Genomic DNA, 27,594 nt, shown 5'->3' with positions numbered 1-27,594 from the left:
ATTTTGCCTGGAAACGCTTCCAACACGCTTGCGTGTCTCGTGAAAAATAGGCGTCGATTCCTAGCATGCACGCGTTTTCCGTGCGGCTCGTCTCACGCAGGCAGTGTGCAAGCTCTAACCTGTTAACATGGGAGCCGATTTAAAAACGGTCACGCCAGGCTTCTGAGACGCTCACGCCACGCATCTAGTGTGTCACAGGACTAAAAAAAGTTGATCGCGCCGCGCAGCATAGCGGAGGAAAAATAAATAAAAAAAGCAGAGCGGAGGTAGAGGAAAGACCATCGGAGAGACCCGAAAAATTTCCAGAAAAAAACAGCAAACCATGAGAGGCTTCTTGATGGGAAATGCATCATGTAAACCACAGCCAGCTGTAATAATAATATAATAAGTAATAATAAAGCTTTTGAAATATGTTTTGCAATGTCAGTTCTATTTTTCAATAAAGGGTTGAAAATGAATGCTTTTAAAAATTTGTATCCGATTCATCGATTAATCGAACAAATAATCGACAGATTAATCGATTATTAAAATAATCGTTAGTTGCAGCTCTAGTCATGTTTGTATCTATTTTTTGCAAAAAATCAGCATGTTTAGGAGCGGCGGGGCAAAGCTCATCACTCTGAAAAGCGAGGTGCGTAGTGATTGGTCGAATACTGTAAGCGTGTAACAGAAATGTAATACCTCTACCATATTTGGAACATCAGGTTCCAAAGCAAATTTTACTGACAGGTACGGCCACCTTTCTTGCATATACATTTGGCAGGTCTTAGTCAATATCATACCACGAACTGACGTAGATTTGTGGGGATGTGGTTACACAAGGCGTTTCAGGCATGTCTGGGAGAGCATTCACTTTTAGATAGAATGCTCATTTTGTTCCAACACTAATTTTTTGCAATTGTACGTGTCTATTGATGGCCAACTTATAACACACCAAAGACACAGAAACACACATATTCGCGCCATATGACCCCTTTAAAAAGTAATTGGAGCTAGAGCTTGCCAAATAATTCATTTAGCATATTAAGGGGATATATTATCTAATAACTTGGTTTAATTATTAAAATACAGATTTCCTGACTTTTGGCTGACATAAAATGTATCCCTAAATATAGATGTAACTAGAAATGTAACAAAAAATCTCACCAGTTCTTTCTGAATGGCCAGGACTCTATTTCTTGCTGCCTCACAGTTTGCCTTCTTTCCAGTGATGACAATCATTTCGGAGTTGCTGTTTTCCGCAGGCAGGTCAATTTTAGTGTTTGTTTCTTCACGGATCTGAGGAGAAACAAAACGTTTGTCACTCAGCCTTTTTACTGTTATGAGCTATTTCTAAGCTCTAAAAGCTACTTACCTTCTTTATATTTGCTCCACCTTTGCCAATTATGTTTTTGTGGAATTGCTTGAAAATTGGGACTGAGACTGAATGGCTGTTCTCAACCTGGTAAGACAACAGTCAGTCACTGTTTACATTGCAATGATAGTGTCAATTCACAAGCCACCACTACAATCAAGAATTTAAATAATAAATTAAAGGAAACCTGCATACCATTTCAGCCACTATTTTCTGCATGAACTTTGTGCATTTTTCCACTTCAGTACGTGGTCCACGCAGTTGTACAATGTCACTTTTCTGCGTTGGGTCAGGGAAGTTGATGATAACCTGTAAGAAAGAACAAGTTACATTTTTGATCTAAATGCATGAAACTCAACACCTAACTGAAAAAAGTGCCAACTTTTACCTCAGGAAACTTGTCCCGAACTTCTTTAATTTTCTCCCCTTTCTGTCCAATGATGGCTCGATGAAAACGCTGTTCAATAATCATGTCCTTTGTACGCTCATTCTCCTGTTGAAATCATAACATGTTTTGAGACTGAGTGTTTCCGTTATATAAATTTTGCCATGGCGGGCCGCCAAATCCAATTTCCTCCCCACCACGACTAATGACGCAGTTTCATATTCATTCCTAATGTGTCTGGTCATTGTTGCAAAGTTTGCAACTCTTTCACTAGATTTAATGACTTTTGTTCAGAAAACCTAGCGTTTTTGGATTTACTGTTGCTTTCATTCAATGAGGAACTGTCGTCAGTACTGCCCCACAAGCACAAGTTATTTTTTCCCGGTGCAGGAAACGCTCTCTCGGGTCTCAGCATCTTTGAATGAGCATTAAGGAGAAGCAGCACATAGTCCACCCTAACGCAGGCTTGTGAATGAAAGCGTACAAAACAGTGTTTCCAAAAACAGTTTGAATGTACTATTTATGGACAGAACGTCACTGATGACAGCAACTTTGAGTAAGGAAAAGACACAAACTTTTATCTTTGATACGTTGATACGCATGACAGCCATTTGAAGATTGTGATTGGTTGGTAGGCCAAACATTTTTATATAGGGGTGACACCGAATAGTCAGATCCAATGCTTTTGATAGGAGGAGCCTAATTCGACTACCAATCTCACGGGCACGCACTACACTTCCAAAAATATTATATATGATGTTAAGAAATGGGACAATTTTAGGATTTAGTACCGAAATCCCCAGTGCATGAGTGCAAGGTCTGGCTAGGACACAGCACAGGATCGCGCATCTCCGTGTCTTCTGTGCTTTGAGATCGGTAAAGGAGAAGCAGCACATTCCACACATACATGCAGATGACTCGCACATGTTTGGAAACCGTATACACATTAATTTGCCACGTACTGAATGTTATGTAGTAAGTAACTTCGACTGAACTTTGCGCTGCATAATAAAACATTTTTTATAAGTAATAACCAAAATCACAGCATATAGCAACCACAGCACAGACTTTCATTGATCCAATTAATTGATTAATTCAAAAGGCAGTCATACATAGCAACAGGTCAGCCACATCGTGTGGTGAAGAGTTGTTGAGAGGGGAAGAGTGTAATGTTTTTGATTAAAGATCACAAGTGCAAATAAAAACAAAAATAATGTTCACGATAAATCATTATAAATGATCACTAAGCTTAGTGTTTTAAACAATGTTCTAAAGTCGCAATGAAAAATAAATATTCTGAGACTGGGTACGTAGAAGTTATTTCAAAGCAAAATTAAGAGCTTTCTGAGATGATTCCAAGTAGCTTTAAGAATACTAGAGATCCATTTATCAGCTGTTTACTCTGACAATAAAAATATGATATGAATGTAAAGTAATTTTTTAAATAATGCATGCATACTGTATGACAGTGTAACTCGATCCACTTTCCTGAAGACTTAAGCCCTGACCCTAATAAAACACATCTGAACGTACATGATCAAGGACTTAATGCAGTGCTGCAAATATTTACTCTTAAGTACGGCGAGAGCGATTCAAATGCAGATTGGTCTGTATGCTTTACCGTTGCTCTCAACGTACTTTATTCTATGCCAATTAGGGATGGGGGATGTAAAAAAAATGTATCCCGATAATTTCAGGTATTTATTGCGATAACGATAACAATGACGATAATATACATCTATACACATTTATATATATATATTATTATTATAAATTATTTTCCTCTGTAAAATTGCAGATTATGTTATGTTTAAGTTGTGTTCAGTGACTGTGCTGAAAAACAAACACACAATTACACAATAATAATTAAAATCAATTACAAGTTTAAAATGTAAATAAAGTTTCTGTATTTCTTTATACCCATATGGTGCAACAGTGGCAAAAATAGTGCAAACATCTAAAGTAACAACCACCAACCATGTCTTGTGATTCAAATTTACAAGTACAACTAACATGTTTGTAACTTTATCAGGATTTATTTGTATTGAGAACGACACACTCTTTGAATGTAAATCTTATACGTATGTGGAACATGCTACCACCAATTAGGTAGTTATATTTGCAACACTCTAGTCCCATGGAACAAATTGTAAAACAAACTGTTATCAAAAAGAAACGATGTCTTCGGATAGTTTTCAAAATAGTGCAAAACACATGATAAATTAAAAATCAAATCAATAAAATAAATTTGACGATGTAGTGAGGTAGGCAGGACGAGAGCCGGGATGCGAGGTCTCGTATCACGGATGAGATTGTGGTGTGGACCAGGCATTAGTTGCAGAGAGGACCAGGTCTGGCTGTTGTTATGGTTTGTGTGTGTGTCGCTTTTCTGTTCATAAAAAGTCATTTTATGTTCGGCGGGTCCCGTCTACTTCCTTCCTTCCTTTTATGGATTGAATTCGTTCCATCGTTTACTTTGCTTATCATAAGAGATGCAATTAGCAAATGCGCTGGCAATTTTCATCTGGGTGGGAATTTTATTACCCCAAGGTCCACGTGTAGTTGTTGCATTACGTAGCTTCAAACTTTCTTCGTACTCTGGTTTGTGTTTTAGATGGTGGAACAAATTGGACGGGTTTCCACTCTTTGTAACCACTATTTTTCTGCAAACCTCGCATATTACGGTACTTTGCTCTGCATCTGATTTTCGATAACCAGACCAGTTCCAAATTGTAGCGGTAGCTCTTCGCTTAACAACAAGCTCCTCCTCAACCTCACGTCCGCCTTCCGCTATGCTTGTTTTCACTCCGCACGTGAAGAGTGAGTCAGTCACGCACGAAAATAGGTCATCAACTAGACTTATCGTATTTATCGCAATGAGACAGATTTTTCCCGCGATGAGAATTTTTCGACGGTATATCACGAACGATAATTTATCGCCCATCCCTAATGCCAATCAATCTGCACATGCCGCATAAAGACCTTGACTAAGCTTGTTCAGATGGGTTTTATTTGGGTCGGAGAAAAACTTGGAGGGAAAGTGGCCCTCGCAAGCCAGATTTGAGTAACACTGCTATATGACATTAATTTCTATTAATTTTATCTTCTATACTGTTAAATTAATCAGTTGATATCTTCAGAGTTTTCACAACACACAATTCTATAAACTGCTATACAGTGCATCCGTAAAGTATTCACAGCGCTTCACTTTTTCCACATTTTGTCATGTAACAGCCTTATTCCAAAATGGATTCAATTCATTATTTTCCTCAATTCTACAAATACCCCATAATGACAACATGAAAGTTTGTTTGAAATCTTTGCAAATTTATTAAATTAAAAATGAAAAAAGCACATGTACATAAGTATTCACAACCTTTGCAAAGACACTCAAAATTGAGCTCAGGTGCATCCTGTTTCCACTGATCTCCCTTGAGATGTTTCTATAACTGGTGGAGTCCACCTGTGGTAAATTCAATTGATTGGACATGATTTAGAAAGGCACACACCTGTCTATATAAGGTCCCACAGTTAAAGGTGCATGTCAGAGCCCGAACAAAGACATGAAGTCCAAGGAATTGTCTGTAGACCTCAAAGACAGGATTGTATCGAGGCACAGATCTGGGGAAGGGTACAGAAACATTTCTGCAGCATTGTAGGTCCCAATCAGCACAGTAGCCTGCATCATCCGAAAATTGAAGTTTGGAACCATCAGGACTCTTCCCAGAGCTGGCCGCCCGGAAAAACTGAGCGATCAGGGGAGATGGGCCTTAGTCAGGGAGATGGGCCTTACATGACATCCTTAAGACCCATCATACTCGCACACGGCTTCTCGTAGATCTGGGTGTCGTCAGCATAACAGTGATACATCTCGTTTACATCTCATAACAACCTGCCTAGATGACATTTCAGCTTTGATGAAAGAGCATCACCTACAGCTGAACCCTGCCAAGACAAAACTACTCGTTTCTCATCATCCAACGTGGCAATTCCACAATCACTCCCTCTGAAAGACAGCCGTTCATCAAATATGACTTCTTGGCTGATTCGATGATCCCATTGCAAATACAACGTGATCCTGCCGATATGCCTTATGCAACATTTGAAAGACAACTTGACAGACAAATGAAATGTAAAAGTACACTAAACCACTGTCTTCTCTCAACAAGTAGCAGTCTAGCTTTTGTTGAAAATAGTAACTTCGTATTTGTATTAGCACCTATCGTACTATTTCTTTACGACATATCGCTTTTTGCTCACTGAATTCTTTGGATAAAAGCATCTGCTAAATGACAAAATGTGCTTTTTTCAGGGTTTTTTCAGGGTTTTTTAATACATTGTGAAATAAGTTTGTTTGAAATCTTTGCAATTGTCACTATGGGGTATTGTTTGTAGAATTGAAGAAAATGAATTGAATCCATTTTGGGATAAGGCTGTAACATGAAAAAATGTGGAAAGTGAAACGCTGTGAATACTTTGCTCATCATAGTTTTAATATTATAATATTTACATTAGGTGATCCGAAAATTTTTTTATCTGTAAAATGATATGAATATTTATTTTTGTGATCCGCAAATATTTTCCCCTCAAATATTAAGAAAACTAATTTACTATAAACAAAAATAAGCAATATCCAACCAAAATCCATTTGAAGAGATAATTGTTGCAAAGAGTACAAACTTAGCCAACTTGCCATGCGTGACGTTAGCTCCAGCAGCTCCTTCTTGGCATCCTGCACTCCCAGGGGGTCTCCTTCAATACGGATCAGGTTACTTTTCTCATTATCATGTGGAATGCGGACAGACACTTTGTGTTGCTCCTTAATGCGGTTAACTAGACATTGGAAGGACCAAACATGTCGCATTAAGTACTCGCAAGTTCGGTAACGTAATAACTGCTATAATTAACCTCACAATTTACAGCTATACTTAACCTCACAATTTACAGCAAGAAAATCTATACTTACTATTTGCACCACCTTTGCCAATTAAGTGTCGATGGAACTTGGGATCCACAATAATTTCTGTGTAGTCCATTCGGCTAACCTATAATAAAGCAAGCATGAACATAAATCGAGGAGGTGTGAAAAGGTGAAAGTGTGACAAACAGCCACACAATATAGATAGAACACTCAATTCTCTTACCAGATCTATGACAATGGCTTCAATCTGGACATGTACCATCTGTACATCTTTGGTGGGTCCTTCCAGCGTGATCTTGTCCTCTCCCTCAGTGAACTCAATGTGCACCTGTTTATTGTAAACAGTCACCTCACTGACCAATATTTTAAATTATTTCTACAAAACCATTCAGTCGGTACACAACCAGAATAATCCTTCTGCAATCACAGTAACCACGGTGGTATTTATTTACTGTGTGTTTGCTACTCGGTTAAGTGGTGACGTAAGGAATACAGTTTCCGGGTCCAGGCATCTATTAATAAAGCCATGTCATGTTAATTTTAATACTAACTGGGTAAAGCCATGTCAGAGTTGGAAATTATAGTGAAACTGATGGTGGAAATCCAACTTTGACACTCGTTATGTCAGAATTCGATTTTTAAAAAATTAGCTTGGTTTTTATAGACTTGGTCACATATAGGCCACGTTGGAAGATGTAAACAACACAGTTTCCGTTTAGTAACACTTCACACAACTTGCATATAATTGGTTGTATTTTGTTGTTATGAGAAAAAAACCTAAAAAAATCCCTGAAACTGGATGTAAACAATAAAAACTTCACATTTTCAAGGTTTTTAAAAGCTACCAAGTATGAATTTTTTAACAATTCCAATACTCTGGTTGCTTCAATGGGCTGTTAATAAAATATTGTTTATTTAAATAAGCAAGAGTTGTTAACTTTTACCCCATTATCTTGCGATTTTATTCACAAAGGTGAGTGTTCTCTGAAACTTCTTTATCTTGAGAAGGCTAATTTGCTTCTTGTGTAATACTATAGTACACAGCCTTAGTGATTACATTCTCTCTGAAACCCAACAAATGTAGACATTTCTATTTACATTAAAGACGTATTAAGTGTTTTTTAACATGCGTTATGTTTAGATGGGGTCTACTCAGGCTGTAAATCATACTCTGATATTGTGGTCATTAGGTTATTGGTGGCTTACAAAAAGTTAGATGATTAAGATTACTATGAATTTAGATATTGTAGACAGATGTTTTTTACACCTAAATCTGTCACATTAAAGTACAGCGACGGAGACAGCGGAAAGATTATTCTAAGTACCATCTGTTTAAAAACCCCTGTTAGGGTAAACAACACATTAAAGTAATACTTTAATCCTTATAGCAAATATGTCCTGCACTTTGCTTATAATATAACAAAAAAAGCGATATAGGTGTAGAATAATAATCACAGACAATTGAGATATCGGCCAGACAGTATTATAAGTTTAGTGAAAAGCAGACTCACCTTCGGCATTTGCTGTGTGACCTTTGCCAGATTCTGTCCTTTCTTGCCAATAATGAAGCGATGAAGCCAAGAGGGCGCAGAGACGGAGGAAACAGTGTAGCTATTGGCCTGTTCAGCAAAAAAGTGGAAACATTAAAACTAAAAACGATGTTAAAAAAAATATTTTTGCAGAAACGTTAAATGGAATCACAGAAGCACAAAATGTTTAAGTATAGAAATAAGGACATTTCCTGAAACTAAGGTAACAAGGTTTTTTACCTTGGCATACACTTCAGTGAGTGCCTGGCCCAGTCGGTCTGGCTCCCCACGCAGAATTACGGTCTCTGAGCCGCTGTCAAGGGGTGGGATCTCGACCGAGACGCCAGTCCTGTCCAGGATCTCTTGCAGAGTGTTACCCTTAGGCCCAATCACATACTTGTGCTGAGATTTCTTCACCTCAACTGCAATTGTGGTTGCATTCTTCCTCTAGAACACAGCAAAAGGCCACACTTAAACAGTGGAAAAACTAAATTCTCCAGTCACAATACAGGGTTTCAGACCAACTTTTTTTTACTAGGAGCACTGTAGCCCCTGACTGAATTTTAGGGGCACAAGCTAAATATTTAGGGGCTAACCTTAAATTAGTCTGCAATGCAATTATAAAAAAAATTCCCAAAATAACTATTACTGACACTGACAACTAAGTTACTTTTTAAATAAGCAGAACCATATCTGCTGTCATAGATGCAGGGCCTACAGGGAAGCTTTGATATTGATTTGTACTAAATAGAGAGACTATTCAGAATTAATTTGAACCATTAGAAACCGTGCTCGTCAAAGTATATACAGTTATGTTCAACTTTTCTGTAGCTCAGTGGTAAGAGAGTGGCGTTAACAATGCCAAGGTTGTGGGTTCGATCCCAGGGGGATCAACAACATGTACTGAAGAGGTTAAAATTTGCCAAAGAACACATTGACTGGCCTTGCTTATAACCTATAAAGCCTTGCATGGTTTAGCTCCTCACTACTTGAGAACTTCTAACGTATTATAGTCCATCACGTGCACTACGCTCTCAGGCGTCAGGTCAGATGGTAATACCTATAATTTCAAAATCAAGTGCAGGCGGCAGATCCTTTTCTTATCTAGCGCCTAAACTTTGGAACAGTCTTCCCTGCAATATCCGGGAGGCGGACACACTCTGTCAGTTTAAATCTAGACTAAAGACGCATCTTTTTAATCTTGCATACACTACATTATCATAATATATGTATTTCAAAGATCTAGGCTGCACTAGTTAGATCAACCGGAACCAGGGACACTTCCAATAACAACTGATGCATTTGTTGCATCAAAGAGTGCAGAACAGTACTCTACTCTCAGCCAGTCTTGTCTCATTGTTCCAAGGTTACAAGAGCGGAGCGGGCAGGGCGCAATCCATTCCTAGACCTGACAAATGCTTGACGAAGGCAGTGACGTCCCTACAAAACTTCAGCCACTATTAGATTATTAATGATAATTTTAAATCTAATTTTTTTTTATTTTGCCTTGTTGTGCAAGCACTGTCGAGCTTGTGCAGAGGCAGCAGTTTTTGCCAGAGGGGAACTGGAATCCCCTGGTTAGGCCTGGTTTCCCTCCGAGGTTTTTTTTCTCCTCCAATGGAGTTTTGGGTTCCTCGCCACCGTTTGCATACTGTTTTGCACTGTTTTGCCTGGCCGGGGGGGCTGCTAGAATTTGGTAGTCTTAATTAATTAACTCTGCATATAGGAATTTATTGTGTGTCTGATATTTGACCTGTGTTTTGAATTCCATAACCTTTTATGTTTAACTTAGTCATTTTTTTCTTGTACAGCTGCTTTGTAACAATGAAAATTGTAAAAAGCGCTATATAAATAAAGCTGACTTGACTTGACTTGACTAAAGAGAAATGGCGCAATATTTATGGACTGATGAAAGCAAGACAGTTTGGCATTTCTTCGGCATAAGGTAACAAGACAACGACCCTAAACACACCAGTAAGCGAGCAGCATCTTGGTTTCAGACCAACAAGATTAACGTTATGAAGTGGCCAGCCCAATTTCCAGACCTTAATCTAATAGAAAACTTGTGGGAATGCTGTTCTGAGGCAAAAAGAAATGCAGAGGAATTGTGGTCTGTAGTGCAATTGTCCTGGGCTGGAATACCTGGTCACAGGTCCCAGAAGTTGGTCGACTACATGCAACACCGATGTGAAGCAGTTCTCAGAAACCGTGGCTTTACTATGGGATGAATTTCGACTCAAAATGATTAACAAATGCACGCACAGTCATCCGTGAACGTGATACACGGTTAATTTGTATTTTACGATTCACAAACAAATGCCTTATGATTTGATTCTGTGAAATTTAGATTTGAATAAACACGAAGCGATTTGTACAAATAGAGGCAGATTTGTGATCGCAATGTTTTATTTTGGGTTCATGTATATTGATTTTGCGCATACCAATGAGAAGTTGTGCATTTGTGGATCCTGTGACGCGCGTTCATACATCCTGTTCGGTTCATTTGGATTTTGAGACTTTACGCGGTTTTGCATTGGACAATCCACACACACGCAACTGCAGATCCATGCGCAACCGTGCAGAAAATAAGAACTACCACTAGATGGCAGGTTTACGGAAACCATAGGTGCTGGTCATATCATTAGAATATCATCAAAAAGTTGATGCATTTCACGATTTCCATTAAAAAAGTCAAACTTGTAAATTATATTAATTCATTACACGCAGACTGATATATTTCAAATGTTTATTTATTTTAATTGTGATGATTATAACTGACAACTAATTCAAATACCAAATTGATAAGGCGTTTTAATCTCAAAGACAAAGCATTTTCTCATAAAGTCAATAGATGCAGTTATTAAAGTTACAGTGCAGTAGATGAGTTAATGCAGTTATTACAGTTACAGTGCAGTAGATGAGTCAATGCAGTTATTACAGTTACAGTGCAGTATGAGTTAATGATTATATGAGTTAATGACCATACTTTACCACCAAATATTAGTTCGGTGATTCACAAAAAGGCTAAATCTTCAAGCATTTTTCATTTTATACAGTTAGTGTTTGACTTTGCCAGTTTTTACAGCTTAACAGTGTCTGCATTCTTCTTTACATTACAGAAACTGAAGAAAAAGGAGAGTAATAAAAAAATGATATTCTATGCTAAATCAAAACATGAAGTGTGCAGTGTTTCCAATGCATGTGTATTGAAATAAGTTAAGGATTTTGTGCTTTGCTATTATTTTGAATTCTTTTAAACGCACTACTCAGTTGTAATGTGTAATTGTTTACACCGTAACAAAGCAAAATTAAATGTCTCGTGTTACTACGTTCTTACAATGATTTTAATGTGTAGTAAGGACACTTTTCCTTATGTTCACAACATGTAAATATAATGACAAAAAAATTTAAGAGCATTCGCCTTTCGGTCGATCTTGCTGTGAACGGATTTGAAATGATCCAGCGCCGTCTCAAGTAAAACGTTTCCAGAGCTCCTCCATGGTCAGTTTCCATTCAAAGGTCTCAGATTTTTAAAGCCTTAGGACGAACGATTATATGTCACAGCGACACGTAACGATGCGCTCAAGTTGTGTGTGTAAACCTGTCTAGACGAACTGGATTGTGCGCGCAAAATCAGGTCATTTAGTCGCGTCTGGAGCCCTGAAATAAAGTCTTTATTAGAGGTGTTAATCAAAATGTTAACATATCAAAAGGACACTTAAAGTGATAGTTCACCCGAAAATTTTAGTTCTGTCATCATTTTCTCACCCTCAGATTATTCTAAACCTGTATAAATTTCTATGTTCTGCACAAAAGGATATATTTGGAAGAATGTCAGTAACCGATAAGGATGGCTGAAAATATAGATTCTATGATTTTAATCGATCTTCTATTCTTAGAGCAAATAACATAAGATCATGAAAATTACATTTCATGCAGTGTTTTATGTTGCCGTGTTTGAAAGTAAGCAGTCTGCAAAGTTGCAAGTCCGGAGGTAAAAGAATCACGCAAACAAGGTAATAACTTTATTCAGAGTCGACTCCCTTTTTTTCGAGACGTGACCTAGTTCGAGTCTCCAACCGCTGCGTATCTACAGCCCTAGAAATAGTACCCCCTACGTTTTGCTGGGACTGCCGCGAAAACTTCTCTCCTCCCCAAAACAGTGTTGCTCGTTCGTCATTGCGTGTGCATCATGTCTAGAACCTGTGTTCTACGTTGTGAAATGAAGTCAGTCTTATTTAAACTACCAAAGGAAGAACTTCTGAGGAAACAATGGTTACAATATTTTTTTCTTATATAGGAGTATAAGCCCTGGGTTTTACAATGCACGCATAATTTCACTGAAGATTGCTTCAATAATCTTGGCGCGTTCACTGCAGGATATGTTAAACGACTATACTTGAAAGAGAGGGAAATACCAACTATTTGGAACTGTTATCTAAACAGACAGTCACACTTTCAGGATGTGATTCAGTGGAGCGAAGACAAAAAATACACAAATATTGATTTAATGCACATAACACTAAAGTTAACATGTACTGTTATTTCTGGGGTATTACATTTGTTTGTCTAGCTATGGACACGACTAATATAAGTGTTCAATCTATTAACTCTCAAAGTATTTATTTCAAGATCTGAGGTGAGTACTATCTGTATTGTAATAACATCTGAAGATACGGACACCGTACACAGTATTATAAATGGACTAGTTGTCACAGCGTACAGTTAATAGAGAAGTATAAATGTCCTTTTTGCACCTATATAGATATATAGGGTGAAATTAACTATAAAGAATTTTAGAAAGTCAACATTATAAAAAGGAACATAGGAACGCACAGTAAGGACAAAATAATAGTATTATTACACTGGATGTTTTGATGACAATAGTCGTCACTTGCCATTGAGAAACATCGTGCTCCAGTCATGCTGGAGTTTCTTGTTGATTAGCGTCTTCGGGCGTTTCTACTTCAGACTCGGCCTCAAACTGCTATCTATACACTGTATATAATATCCAACCACCTGTAAACCGTAATCCATTAAATGATAGGCGTTCCATTTGCGACAAGCTGAACGAGTTTGGTCAGATGGTGTAGTCTGCTGTGATTGGTCAATCACATGACACTAGGCTCGCGGATAGGAGGGGATTAGATGGATGAATCACGGAAAAAAACATTTGAGAGACAGTCTAGTAAGGTAAGAGTAACTGCATATAATAACAACATAGTTTTTTTTACACATTGGATTTAAGGTCCTACTTTTGTTGTTTATGTACATACAATGTTACGTACTGTTTAAAGAAAAAAAATTCGAGTTGAATTTTGAAATCGGTTTTATTCCTTAAACATGAGCATTTACGGTCATAGTAGGGAAAATACTATGGGAGTCACTCTACTAGGTCACTGACATTCTTCCAAATTTCTTCCTTTGTGTTTAGCAGAATAAAGAAATCTATGCAAGTTTGGAACAATCTGAGGTCGAGTAAATTACAGAATTTTTATTTTTGTTTGAAACCCCCTACTCTGCTAAATTAAAAGCCTAGTTCAGTTACCCTCATATATTCAAATATGGATTCCATGTCTGCAAAACCAATATTTTTTTATGAAATACTGATAGCTTATAAATATTGAATCGAAACCATTTATAAGAATCGGAATACAAAAATCGTCACAAAAACCAAGCCCTAGTAACAGAGCAGGTCTCGTTCCCCATTCTGTCATCATTTACTCAGATTGTGCCAGACCTGTGTACATTTCTTTGAAATAACATTAGGGTGAGTAAATGCAGAACAAACCTGTATGACTTTAATTCTCCTACAGAACACAAAAGATAGATGATATTTTGAAGAATGCTGGTAACATAAAAGTCAAAGGGGACCAACGGTTTTCTAAGAAACAAAAATAAAAAACTGAGTTTTGTTAATATAGTCACACATTTTGCATTAAGTTGCCATGATTCATTTTAAAAAGCCATTGCTCCACAGTAACTCACTGGGACTGCTGATTTCGCTTAATCCATAAATATAAACCACTTGCGTTTAACACACATGCACAGATTTGAACAAATATAGTCTGACGGGTAAAGTGATTCGGGTCATTTCGGGTCGGGTAAAGATCTTTGGACCCGAGAAGACCTCTAGTGTTAGAGCATAATACTTGCAAAATTTGAAACCTCAAAGTTCAATGCCAAGTGAGATATTGTCTTTAACAGAACTCACTGTTCAAGGACTACAGAGAACTGCTGGATTCGGACTTCAGCCCAGAGGTTGTGCTAGACTTATTCATTGTCAGTAATTTTGGCGGACAGGCTCTTATAAAAACATTCCATCTATTTTTACTCATCACTCTGGGGCAAGGTGATGTTATGTGCTAATTAGCATGTTTGTGACATCATCGTTTCTCTCTAAACTTACTGTATTTTAATACAACCGAATCCCCAATAAAGTTTGTCGTTTACATATTTCACATAAAATTATAATTGCAGACAAATGTTTGCCGTTTTGAAGGTATTAATTCATTCATTTACAAGTAACTAAGCTGCTGTTGCATCATGACCTGTGAAGACGCAGAGAGACATTTATCCACTCACTAAAGCAAAAATTTGGTAGTTGCTGCTGCTCTCTGAAGGAATGAAGTCAGAAAACACAGCACTAATTGTTTATGCGCATCTGTGTGTGTATGAGAGCACGTGGCGGGGGGGTCTGATTGAGTGACCGATGCATGCTTTGATCACTAACGTTATTTGTGGCGTTTCTGGGTATGATGCTGCAGTGTTATTAAAAAAAAAAGATTTAATTTGTTTTGAATCTATAGCAAAACCAATTAGACAGTGCCGGGCCGTCATAGTCTAATGCCTTGTTTATAACGAGTCTCTCTGCTGATCCCGCAAGGGTTTTCCTAAATGGGCGAAAGCAATGAATGGGAAACATATGCTTCCCTTCACGATCACTTTCAGGGCATTTACATTTATTGAATTTGGCAGACGCTTTTATCCAAAGCGACTTGCATTAGGGCTGTGCAATTCATCGAAAATGAATCGTAACCGTAAACTTTAGTATGGGATGTGCAATCCCTGGAATCGCACCCATGACCTTGGCATTGCTAGCACCATCCTCTGGCAACAGGCTTTCCTGTGGCTCAGTGGTTAGAGCCTGGGGACGAACACTTTCTGGTGAAAGGATATGACTGGATGCTTCAAACTTTACAAGGGGAAGAGGCCCTGGAGTAGTGTATGGTCACTATTATAAACATTTGACTTCGCTGCGCACTTAATTACTTGACTTAGAATGTCTGTAGCTAAGATCTTATTACCAGCTGTAAGACATGTTAAGGCAACTAACGGTCAAACAACAGCTTCCATGTAGGCCTGGGCAACATGGCTGCAAAAATCATCACAATAACATATCTGTCGATAACTATAATTATCACAAATTTGAATCTTTATCTCTTATTTCCATATCTGTCGATAAATAATTATCGAAATAAATTTCTATCCATTTCTTATAAGTTCAAGGCAGATTTTAGCTCCTGTATGAAATTTGTGAACTAGACAATTAACTTATTAAAATACTGTATATTGCCAGAACATGACAAACACTTGCCTAAAAGCGGAACATTAATACAAATTATTATTCTGTGAATTCCCATTTTTTAAGTTACTATGTGTATTCAAACGTGTGATTTTGAAAATACAAAAAACTTATTTTACTAAAAACAATTATTCGCTTTTGAGCCAAAAAGGTCAAATATGAAATTATTGTTTCATTTAAATTTAACTAGGACGTAACTTGTTACATTTAGTCAAAATTTCACATCAAGCTTATAACTATCATTCATTACTCACAATTAGGGGTGGGCGATATATATCGTCTGCGATAATATCGGGATTGTTGTGTTAACGATGTGCAAATTCTCATTATTCTCATTAATTTTAATTACTCCGAAAAAACACTCCAAAACACGCATTCAAACTCCACACATTCAGAGGCTGCAGCAGGGCGTCACGTGATTGCTGTTGTATGCATACACGTCGTCATCTCTCTCACAGGTTAGCGCGTGGCCGCACGCATGTTCAACACCGGTTAACGAATGTGGTTATGCTAAACATTTGACAGAAAGAGACAACATGCAGACACCTAGAGCCTCGCAATTTACTTCAGATGACTTAGTTGCTAAAGGTGGCTCAAACTCACTTGCATCGAAGTGGTTCGGTTTTGAGAAAAATGATGTTGCGCAAAAGACGGCACTCTGCAAAGTGTGTAGGAAACATGTTGCTGTTAAAAGCAGCTCGACGACCAACCATAGTAAGGAATACCAAGAGTATGAAAAGTTCAGAGACTCCGCTGCCCGAGAAAAGCCGACATCGGCTAAGGTACCTGTTGCACAACATACGCAGCAAACTTTAGCGGAGTCGTTTAGCGGAAATGTGCCTTACGATAAGAAAAGCAACAGTGCCAAGACATTACAAATGCTATCACCAAGTTTAAACAAATGCTAAAACAATCACCAAGCAAAATAAATGCTGCCGATTCAGTAGGTAGGGAAAGTGCCAAGTCGAAATTATATATTAGAATTTCATCTTGCTTGTATGCTGTACAATTTACAGTACAGCAGAGGTGTCCAACTGAATGTTTACTCAGAGTTCGGTGTTCGTACACTAATTCAATTAGTATTTTGTATGTCTTTAACATGTAAGTATTCAAGTAAAAACAATTCAAAGAAAATAAATAAGCACTGTTTTCATTCAACATGGTGCCCATTATTATCATCAGTGATTAAGTAACTCAGACTTTTAAAAAAACATTTTTAATGGATATCGTCTAATAATCGTTAAAATCGCCAAAAATATCTAGATATATTTTGTCCATATCGCCCACCCCTACTCACAATGCAATAATATTATATGCTGTATATACATTTTTTTAAATGTTGAAAAATTAGCAACGTTGGGGAAAGAATTTAATACATAAAAAAAGCACTTAGCCTAAACCATAAAAAAACAAACATACAAAACAAACATGTTAACATGTTCTTGATAAGAAAAACAAGCATCTAGGCCTATTTTAGAAAATCTGTTCAACAAGCCAATGGCAGAGAAAACGCACTGCTCTCCTCAAACTCCCAGTAACAAAACCCAGATCTGACAATATTTATTATCAAAATTATAAACAAGATATTAAAGTAAACATGCCATGCCAACTGTAAAGACCCTAAAAACAGCATTGAAGTGCTTGTTGATTGTTGTTGTTCTTTGGAGGAAAATACAGGCTTTTAATTAGGCTATGGAAAAAGGTACCAGTCTTAGAACAAATTCATTAACTTAAGTTGCAGTGAAATGTAGCCTTCCTTTTCATGTTTCAAGTTATTAAAGTTTTATTAGTTTTATTACTATATATTAGTTAATATATAGGTTATTTCTTACGAAAGAATATAAATTTACAAAGAACCGGTCATTTTTAATTTACTTTCCATAGCCGCCAAGCTTTCCGGAAGCCTAGTTTGTATCATGCATGCGCAGCATTTCTTCCGCGTAGCTTACATTATAGCGAACATTTGATCGAATTTTCCTCTATAAAACGATAACAATAATATTGCATTAAAATCTGCTGTGAAATCTGCTATGTGTAATGCACACACTGAGACCAGTGTGTGTTGTGCACATCACGTTACCACTAAAACACTTCTATGAAACGTCTTTTGAAGTCCTGCTTGCAAATGTCTCCGGGTCAATCGGCTTGTTTAATTATTCAACTTTAGTCCGAAATGAGAGGCAATACTTGTTATTAGTGTTAACATAACCGGTTTGACGCCAAACGGTCCAGTGTCATATCCCTCGCTACAGTAGAAAAACAGTAGAGTCCTCGCCATAGTAAGGAATGTGATCTCTAACATGGAGGTCTGCTAGTGCATGTGCAAACGTCAGTTTGATAAATCAATTTTTTTAACAGATGAATAAATTTTAACTGATGAAGTGAAGCTGAATCCATTTAAGTCTTATTGCTAAAAGCTAAAGCTTATGAATACTTCACACGTGCACTGAGAGGGGGACCAATCACAACATCCTGAGAAGCAGAAGCTCGCTGATATGATCTTCAGACACAAGCTGTAATCGGGGAATCAATCACAACAGACTGGGTCAACTTTACCAATCAGAGCGGTTCGGAAGAAAGGACTTTATAGAAACCAGAAAATATCTAATCACTGTGTGAGAAGAGGGATAGCGGTGAAAGTAGACATTAAATATGTGAAATATAAAGCATGTTTAAACTAGAAACATGAATATACATTGTTAATCACCCAAAAATAAAGCTTAAAAAACAGCTACTTTAAATTAAAATAAATCCTATAAATGAAACCCTTTAAAAATTATTTTATAGTATTGCTCACCTTCTCTTCATAAATTTTTCTGATCTTGGCCATGGCCAGGGCCACCTGCTCTTTCTCCCCAGTTATGACAATCTCAGTTTTGTTCACACTGGGTGGAGGAACATTAATGCGGGCTCCTGTTTCCTGCATCAACTCCCCCACAAGCTTGTTGTAAGCTCCAGTGATGAAGGGGTGGAACACCTTTTCAATGTTTACTCTCTCCACTGCCCGCTTATCCTGCATTGAATCATTGACATCAATTTTAAAATTACATACTTTATTAATGGGGCAGTTTTAGTGCTTTTAAAAATACCCAAAACATTTTACTAGGGATGTAACGTTTCACCGTGATCCAGTCTAAAATCGTATATATTATGCAGCGATTAAAGTCTGTTGAGCTGCTAAGTTAATTGCAATACATGTTTTAAAAAGCAAGGGCTGCAGTGTTTAATGCGAACTTGGAAAATGAGTATTTGCGGATATAAAAAAATCCAAGTTAGGAAAAACACAGACAAAGTCTTAGTTTGTATATATTAAAGAGCCGTTTGTATTATTTTTACTGTAATTTGTTTTACAATGGCAATTTATTTTATTTTACAAAGAAATGTGAGATCAGTATAGTGAATCGTATCGTATTGTGAGCAGAGTGAACCGTAACATCCCTAATTTTGACCAAAGATACCACTAATTTGTAACTGGTTACAGAGTGAATAGCTGTTTACTTGATTCAAATAGCTATGAAACAAATAAATGAAGCAAAGCCAAAAGATTTAACTAAAAAAAGATCTGACCTGCTCAGCAGAGATAAGCAGGATCTCATGCTTGGCCTTCTCCAATCCTTCCTTGGTTCCAGAGATTTTGATGTGGTTACTGGGGTCTTCTGGTCTAGGGATCTGGATCTTGGTGGCAGTCTTCAGCTCTAGCTCCTGCAACTTCTCCCCACTCTTGCCGATGACATAGCGATGATGTTCTTTTGGGATTGCCACAGTAGCTGAAGCCTGTCGATGAATCATACAAAAACATACAGAATATTAACCATCTACATTTAACAGCAAACAACTATATACAAATCTAGCACGCTACCTGAGTCTGCAGTCGGGACACAATCTCTTTGCGGGCCTTCATGACTGCGTCATGTTTCCCAGACACCATTATGGAGAGGCCTTGATCCTTAGCCATGGAGAGTTCCAGGTGGGCTCCAGTCTTGTGCATGATGTCAAGACACACTTTAGCCTGGTCTCCTTCTCCAAACTGGTTCATGTCCTTGTACTTGCGCTCCTCCAGAGGTACATGGAAAACCTGAAGGCCAAAGTACAAAAATGTAGGCACACTAAGAGATTATAGATATGAGCGAGCATGAATTAAGCATACCTGGGTGATTATTGAGGACTTCAGGGGTCTGAGCTTAGATGCCCAGGCGTTTCCAGCCTCTTGTATCGCATCTGGTGATGAAGCCTTCTCAGGCAAAGGGGGAAAGGCGTCCTTGTAGGTGGGGAGGCTGTCCTCATCTTCAGCACTGCTAGGGCCTGCCAGAGGAGCTGAAAGGAAGATACAAAAGAGACTGCTTTACTTTGCCAGTACAACAACAATTCATAAGGGTCCAGGGGCATTACTCACATTTGACCTGCTCTGGCAGAAGGCCACTGCGATGCTCATTAAAGCTTTCTTGCGTAAGTACAGCGACTGAACTCATGGTCGAAATCCCACGTTTACACGGAGTCCGAGTGTGCCACTAAAAAAAATAAAAAAGAGCACAGGTGAACACTGATAAGGGGAGGAATCAAAGTTTGAGCCTATCAGTGAAATTATCAGAGACATAAAAAGTAATTCTCCCAAGCAGTAAAAACAGTTTATCAATACTGTCAGAGCTAATATGATAAGGAGATTTATACAAAATAGGCCACTGATGATTTATAAAAATACATCAATTGCCTATATTGTATCAGTCCATACTTGTGCAAGGTCAAAGCTGCCTGTTTGTTACCCCAATCTGAGACTAATTCTAAGCAAAGCTAAGAGGATTTATCCACTAACCCTTGTGCTGTACAAAGTGTATGTAGAGCAGCAAACAGACCTTTGAAAACCAAGTCCAACAATGAACACTTGCATTTAGTGAAACATCTACTTGGCACACTGGCAGTCGCATACTCTACACACAGCAAGTGTCGGTTAAACAAAGGGGAAATAAACGCAAAGGCTAAAACCTACACTTAAAGCCAGAGGGCGCTCTCGCACAGAAAATCCAAATAAGCGGCACATTTGCCGTGTCAGAAATAGCCTCCTATACCCTAATATAGAGCACTATTTGAGGGGACATCCATATTTAGTGCTGCCTGAATTCATAGTGGACATTATTGAGTGCCACATTCAATCCCATGATGCATCATAATAGCGAGTGTGCAATCGATGTACACTCACGGCTAGATGTTATCCATCTATAATGAAGCTTGCGCTGAATGAATTGCTGCGTCTGTGCAGAACATGTCCCTATCTGATACTTGTATTTTCCAAATGCTAGGTGCACGCTCCAGGTATATAAAGGTTATTAAAAATGACTATAAAAGTTCTGCATGCTATAAATGAAAGCCTAACATAATTTGTAAAGTCTTTTCAACTAATTTAAATAGCAGGATTAGAACAAACATTAAAATGTCCCTCTATATCAATCAAGTATAGTTTAAATGCTTTTATTGCAGCTGGACAGCGACACTCGACGCAATACTGCAAGTTCGCTCTGTGGTATTCAAATATATATCTTTGAACTTTTACTTTGAAATAAAGGGAAAATCAGCATATCTGTTGTGTATGTGTGTCATTAAATTTGTTGCAAAGCTTGTTGCAAAGAGGAGTGCTGTATAATGCTGTCTAACCTGTCTTCACTATCAGTGTGTCAAAGAGCTGAGTAATCCGCCCACTTCGAAGGTTTGGTATAAAATAAGTTATTGAACGAGATCCATTGCTAATGCCTTGCGATATGGCTGCCCTGCTGACATTACAAGCGACAGTTCTGCTGCACATTTCCACACTGCAGAAAAATATAGCAGATCCCAATCAGGTTAAAATTGCTTTGATCTGCCTCCGATTTTGGAGATTTTTTTTTAACTATATCGGCCGATTGTGCTGCAAATTAGCAAGATTAACAGGCAGGTGCATCTTTGAGCAGCTAGGCGTTTTGGAAAACATGATGCTGCCTCTCGTGGCATAACTCTGATGTTCCCCGCTAACTTTGTAACTACCTGATAACTTCACAAGAAAACGGTAAGACTTCAATTATTTTTATCATTCATTCTTAAGCCATTGTACATTTCATTGCTTAAATATGATGTTACCTGAGAATGCAAGTACCTTTTTGGGAACTCTGTGGTTGAAGGCTCACTAACAACAGAGTTTAGGCTACATGTATGCAGAGCCAAAACTTTGTACCAAAACTTTGTGACAAGCCCAGCGGCTGTATTATTACAGTTGTCTGTATTGTATAGCTAGATAAACTCTGATGGTAACAAAACGGTTTCCCACTGACTGCGTGTTCACATAGAGCGCGAATGAGGCATCAAAAACGCGCTATTCGCGAGTAGTTGGACGCTTGAACATTTTGTGTTTACTCGCTTCATTCGCGCGTGAAATTCGTGTCATTCGCGAGTGAAATGTTTTTACAACTTACCAGATTCTCCGACCTCCTCACTCACTTTCTTCCAAGCAAGATCCTTTTTATTCCTATTTTTATAAAAATATGAACACGTATCATATAGCTCCGGGTGTCCACACACTGAGATGAGCTTGTCCTCCATTTTGTATTTCTGCCTCTGCTCGCTACGTCGTCTACGTCACTACTAGAGCAGGCTCCTGATTGGTTAACGCGGCGCGAATTTTCGCCAAAGTTCAGATTTTTCAACTTGCGCTATTCGCGTCATTCGCGCTATTTCGCGTCATTCACGCTATTTCGCGTCATTCGCGCTATTTCGCGTGTCTTTGCATTGACTTAACATGTAAATCACTCGCGCTTGACGCCTCATTCGCGCTCTATGTGAACACACAGTGAGGCTGCATGCGAGAGAGAAACACTGGAGCCATGGCTTGTTAAAAGATAAAACTTCTGGCTAAAACATGCACGTTAAGGCCACGTTTACACGATAAAAAAAGGAAGGATTTTTATTTTGCTTTTTTTGAAAAGTTTCAGACACGACAACGTTATCATTATACGAGTTTACACAGTACTGCAGGGTTAACAGAAATGAGAAAGCCGTGGTTTTCAAAAACTTGCACTTTGAAACCCGTTTTCAAAAGTTTGCGTTATCAGTCCCCTAAAACGCTGTTTCCGTGTAAACGGACAGCCAAACCGCATAAATTGTTTTGCGCTTTCACTTGAAAACTGTCTTGTGTAAATGGCCCCTAAATGTGTCTGACTGTTTATACTTGGTATTGATACACGTTTTGGTCAATCTTTCAATCAAATGGACGAAATAAGTGCACAGAATTTACAAATGAACCTGACCGGGGTCGATAAGCATACAGAGAGAAGCTGGGTTTTCTTTCTGCTCTGACAGCTGCAAGACACACAAAACACTGTGTGTGTTAGAAAGCTGAAATGGAGAAAACATTCTTACTTGCTTGGTACATTTTTCATCATTAAACCAAACTTTTAAGCCTTCAGCCAAAGTGTAAATCCTGACTTCTTGTATCCAATCGTTTACACATTATGTCCGTGGGCGACCTTTTGTGGCTGTTCCAACTAGAGGTCTTCTCGGGTCCAAATATCTTTACCCGACCCGAAATTACCCGAATCACTTTTTACCCGAACCCGAGACAGACCCGATAACGTTTTTATTTTAAAGCCCCGACCCGAGACAGACCCGATAACGTTAGACCCGAGTCCGACCCATCGTATATGTTTTTTAAACCCGACTAGACCTGAATGTAAACCGACGTGTATTAATGAAATTGATATGGCAATGAACACGTTGATCATCTTGTTTTGCTCTGTCAAATTGCGCAAACTAAGGCGTTGTGAATCAAATCTAAATAAGTGACGACATGGCAACCACTCGCGCGAACATTCTGTCTCAACAATGTGTCCCAAACCGCGTAGTACTGAAATGTGCGCGTCTTTTAATATCTACTTCTGGTCGCCTGGTGGAAGTATGTTTTTCCTGAATACGATGGTAACTACATCGAGTGCAAACCCCTGCAGCGTTGGAAACTTCGGGATTTCAATTCTAAGGTGATTTCAGATCACCGCGACTTTCTGAAGATTTGCGTGGCTTTCAACCGATCGGCTGAGGGTTGGAGGAGAGTTGGTAACTACACGCACACACACAAGTGACGCGCTGTTATTGTACAGGATAGTTCGGGTCTTCCTCAGGTCAATTAAGCAAAACTATTTTTACTTTATATTACCCGAGACCCGAAGACACTAATAATATACCTGACCCGTGTCCGAAGCTCCCGTGAATCTTTTAGACCCGAACCCGCTCGGGTCTCGGGCTGGACCTCGGGTTTTCGGATCTAAGTGGACCCGTGAAGACCTCTAGTTCCAACTAGTCAATAACTCAATTTAGTTTATTTAAATTAAGTTACTAATGACATCATTTGTTGCATTTTTAACTGTCATACTTTCATATCAAGCTTATAACTGTGAAATATTCATAGCACATTCATATTATATCCTGTATATAGATTTTTTTATGTTGAAAAATTTTTATTTAAAAATAAATAATTGCGTTTAAACCTGCTCGGGCCAGTAGATTACAAAAAGAAAACATACAAAACAAACCCAATGTATACTGACAGTCTGTGATATTTGGTTCACTTTCATTTATATTTTTTTTGTTCTAGTTCTTTATTGTTTGAACCTGCACTTGCACTCTGGTGACGCTGTTTTTATGCTTATGGAACATATGAATATTCAAATCGATTTTTTTTTAATCGTTATTGTGGGTCGAATATTCAAACATTCATGCACATCCCTAGTTTAAATGCATTCAACCACAGGGGCTTTCCTGTCAGGCTAGAAAAAGGCTAAAAGCTAAATATAACAAAGACGCAGTTATGAGCAGCAGAGGCTGTGTAATATTTGTTTTGTGTTTTAACTTCGATTATGGCCATTTGACTAATAGCAGTGTCTGCCAGCAAAAAACACCTTTAAGCAATATTCTGTATGAATATCACTTCGACTTTATGAGATTGTGTAAAAAGAAAATCGGTCAAACATGAAGGCCAAAAGAATCTGCATCATATATCGACCATCGGATGGTCTGATTTCTCAAAACTGGTACGGCAAGAGAAACCCATATCGCTTCGACCTCCAATCCCTTATTTAGTGAATAAATTGTGCAGCCCTATTCATTCCGGTTTATTTTTTTATTTAAGAAAATTTACACGAAATGAGATGATCCAAAGGGCCTTTCACAATTCGCATCTAAAACCGCGCGCAAACAACAGCCACGATGCTTCCTATTTTGACATGACCCACAGTGCGTACGCAGCACTCTAAAAGTTCAAATATTTCGATCTGCCTGCCACGTGTCTACATTTAAAATAACGAACTGCCGCACACACCATAAACAAAACCCAATTTAATGGTTGAATTTGAAGTCAAGGCTTTTTTCACAACATTGTTGTGAATGGAGACTTTAAAGTGGCATTGGACAGCATGAGAAGCACAGCGCAGGACGTGTACATAATGCATGCATGTGCAAGCTCGAACAAGGTCCATATTTGCTCCCGACACTGGGTGGGCCATTTTACTTTAACCAAATTAATAAATAAAATTAAATTAATTTCTGGCTGTGTCTCTTTTACATGCATAAATTGGGTTACGAAGTTGTAGATCAGCTTTGTAAATAGTTTAACCGTAATAATTTTTGTCCGTTTCTTCAGAGATATATATTGGGGCACGACCGAGTGCTGCTCCATAACACCAGTGAAGCCGCAGGCGGGGAGCTGAGCAAGACAGTCAGCCTGTCTGCAAGGGCTCAAACCCAGACGGCCCAGTTGGAAAAGTGCATTTTGAAATATCGTTCAATTATATCACCATTATCGAAATGATTATTATAGCAATGAATATTGTTACATAATAATTGTCCAGCCAAATGTAAGAGTTTGCTAACGTAGTACTACGTACTAACGTAGGCCTTTGTCACGCATCATCTCGCCGCATTCAGAGGGGACAGAATTTCTCACCATTCGATGAGCATTCCACAGTGATCTCTAGGGATAATAGCTATACCTTTAAAACTGTATATGAAAGTAACACTAAGGAGCCAATCACTGCCCCCACAAAATGTAGACACAATCCACCTTTACACAGAATGTTGTTTTAATGGGCCTCTCTTCATGCCCTTAGAGAAGGGTCCCTTCCTTCCACTAAAATACTATACATAAACACAGCTCCTCAAAAGACAACGTACTTTATAGATTTTAAATAAATATCCAACTTCAAGTATTTTAAGCGTTCCTATTGTAGATAATCACTCTATATTCAACAGCTATATCATATGAACACTCATAAAATTAGGTCTCATCTTAATGATCCACACAAGGCAAACAACTTGTGCCCAGTGGCCACAAATGCACAAGATACAAACAAGCAAGAAAGCCTCACATTAAAAACAAAACAAACAAGAAAACACCGTCTGTCAGTAATTTCAACTGATGTTTAAAACAAACGCAGCGGTCAATAGTCTTACCAGCTAAATGGTCAGTTACCAGATAATCCGTCCTGTAAAGCTGCTCGTTCGTGTCAGCCTGCCAGCTTTTGCCTAAAAGGAAAATAAAAACAAATCGAAAGGAAAGAATTTAGACCCATCATGCAAATTACCTCACTTTGACAGAATTTAAATCACACGTGGCATAATTGGTGATGTCAGATTATACAACTTTGCAAATGTGATAAACAAACTAAAAGTTGGGAATACAAATCCTGGTTAAGTATATTCACGTAGCCTACTTGTTAATTTTATAAACATACAATTTATAAGAATAAAATCACAGGCATAATCCCGCCTGCTGTCTATCAAGAATGTCATACATGTAAGGTGTTCAGCTAAACTGATTTATTCGAGATGACGCGAGATGGCCCAGCAACGCCGGAGTCTTGCTAACGTGGCCGTTTCTGCGTGAGATTTGTGGGGGGTTAAATATGGCGGATGCATATTTGTTTTCAGAATGACTAAATGTAATAAAAACGCATTAAACTCGTTATAGCTGGTGGAATTTTTGTTTAAAAGCATTAATGGCGTATGGTCATTCCTCAATGAGTGCTACGTCAACTTACGACACACCATGCTAACGGCTAAAAGACTAGGAAAGACGGATTTCTCATCCTTAACCGTTGAAAATTTCGCTATCAGATCTCAGAAAATTTCTTCAAGATAGGATGAAAGTCGCATTTCCAATCGAAATAACGATATTTCGGGTTGGAAAACACGTTTGCTGCTTTGGTTAAAGGGGGTAAAAAAACTTGTCAAGGCTAGACAGCAACTCCAGTAAACTTAGAGCTGCGCGTGCGCGATAGTGACACGTACACCAGCTAGCGTGAGCGCTAGCACACACTGCAACAGGAAAACTTCACGCTTACACATCCATTAAAACCTACTGTTCCGTGAATGACACGGTCTAACGTTATTTTCAAAAGCCGCGAAACAACGCGTTTGCCTTACGCGGAGTGTGTTTGCCTTTTAGACAAGATCAGCATTACTGACGGTCCACACACAAAGTCCACGTAGGCATTGGAGCAAAGGGTGAAACAGTGGGGAGAAATTGACATGGAGTCGAGCCAAAGCACATTTTCACGTCAAAATATTCTACTTGCGTCGTAAATGTATACAAAAAACACACGACTATACATTTTAATATTTTATGCATATAATTATGAAGGCAGCTTTGTGACATGAAGAGTAACTTACTTGTGTTTGTGTTCCCGTCTGCCCTATGTGGTGCAGAAGCTCGTAGTGAAACTCCACTGGCAAAAGCTAGGAGGAGCTGCATTTGAGTTATATAGCTCAGACGTCCTCCAATCATGTTCCTTAACGTCACACTCTCCTTGT

The 27,594-nt window shown here is 38.3% G+C and overlaps 1 protein-coding gene across 2 annotated transcripts in view; it reads right to left on the bottom strand.

Annotated features, from left to right (window-relative positions):
- hdlbpa (high density lipoprotein binding protein a) overlaps positions 1–27,594 on the bottom strand; it is a 40,115-nt gene extending 12,521 nt beyond the window's left edge. For both annotated transcript variants that reach the window (XM_079460275.1, XM_079460276.1), the window contains exons 1-16: positions 27,454–27,594; positions 26,236–26,307; positions 20,168–20,282; positions 19,922–20,088; positions 19,634–19,849; positions 19,342–19,548; positions 18,572–18,787; positions 8,430–8,636; positions 8,172–8,279; positions 6,884–6,988; positions 6,706–6,784; positions 6,433–6,572; positions 1,743–1,847; positions 1,550–1,663; positions 1,355–1,441; positions 1,147–1,278 (exon numbers count right to left, since the gene is read on the bottom strand). In XM_079460275.1, the coding sequence (XP_079316401.1) occupies positions 1,147–1,278; positions 1,355–1,441; positions 1,550–1,663; positions 1,743–1,847; positions 6,433–6,572; positions 6,706–6,784; positions 6,884–6,988; positions 8,172–8,279; positions 8,430–8,636; positions 18,572–18,787; positions 19,342–19,548; positions 19,634–19,849; positions 19,922–20,088; positions 20,168–20,243 (1,959 nt within the window). In that variant the 5' untranslated portion in view covers positions 20,244–20,282; positions 26,236–26,307; positions 27,454–27,594. The remainder of the gene's footprint in view (positions 1–1,146; positions 1,279–1,354; positions 1,442–1,549; positions 1,664–1,742; positions 1,848–6,432; positions 6,573–6,705; positions 6,785–6,883; positions 6,989–8,171; positions 8,280–8,429; positions 8,637–18,571; positions 18,788–19,341; positions 19,549–19,633; positions 19,850–19,921; positions 20,089–20,167; positions 20,283–26,235; positions 26,308–27,453) is intronic.

The sequence above is a fragment of the Barbatula barbatula genome, assembly GCF_947034865.1.
Source record: "Barbatula barbatula genome assembly, chromosome: 7".
NCBI lineage: Eukaryota > Metazoa > Chordata > Actinopteri > Cypriniformes > Nemacheilidae > Barbatula > Barbatula barbatula.
This window is presented reverse-complemented; position numbering and strand designations above follow the sequence as displayed.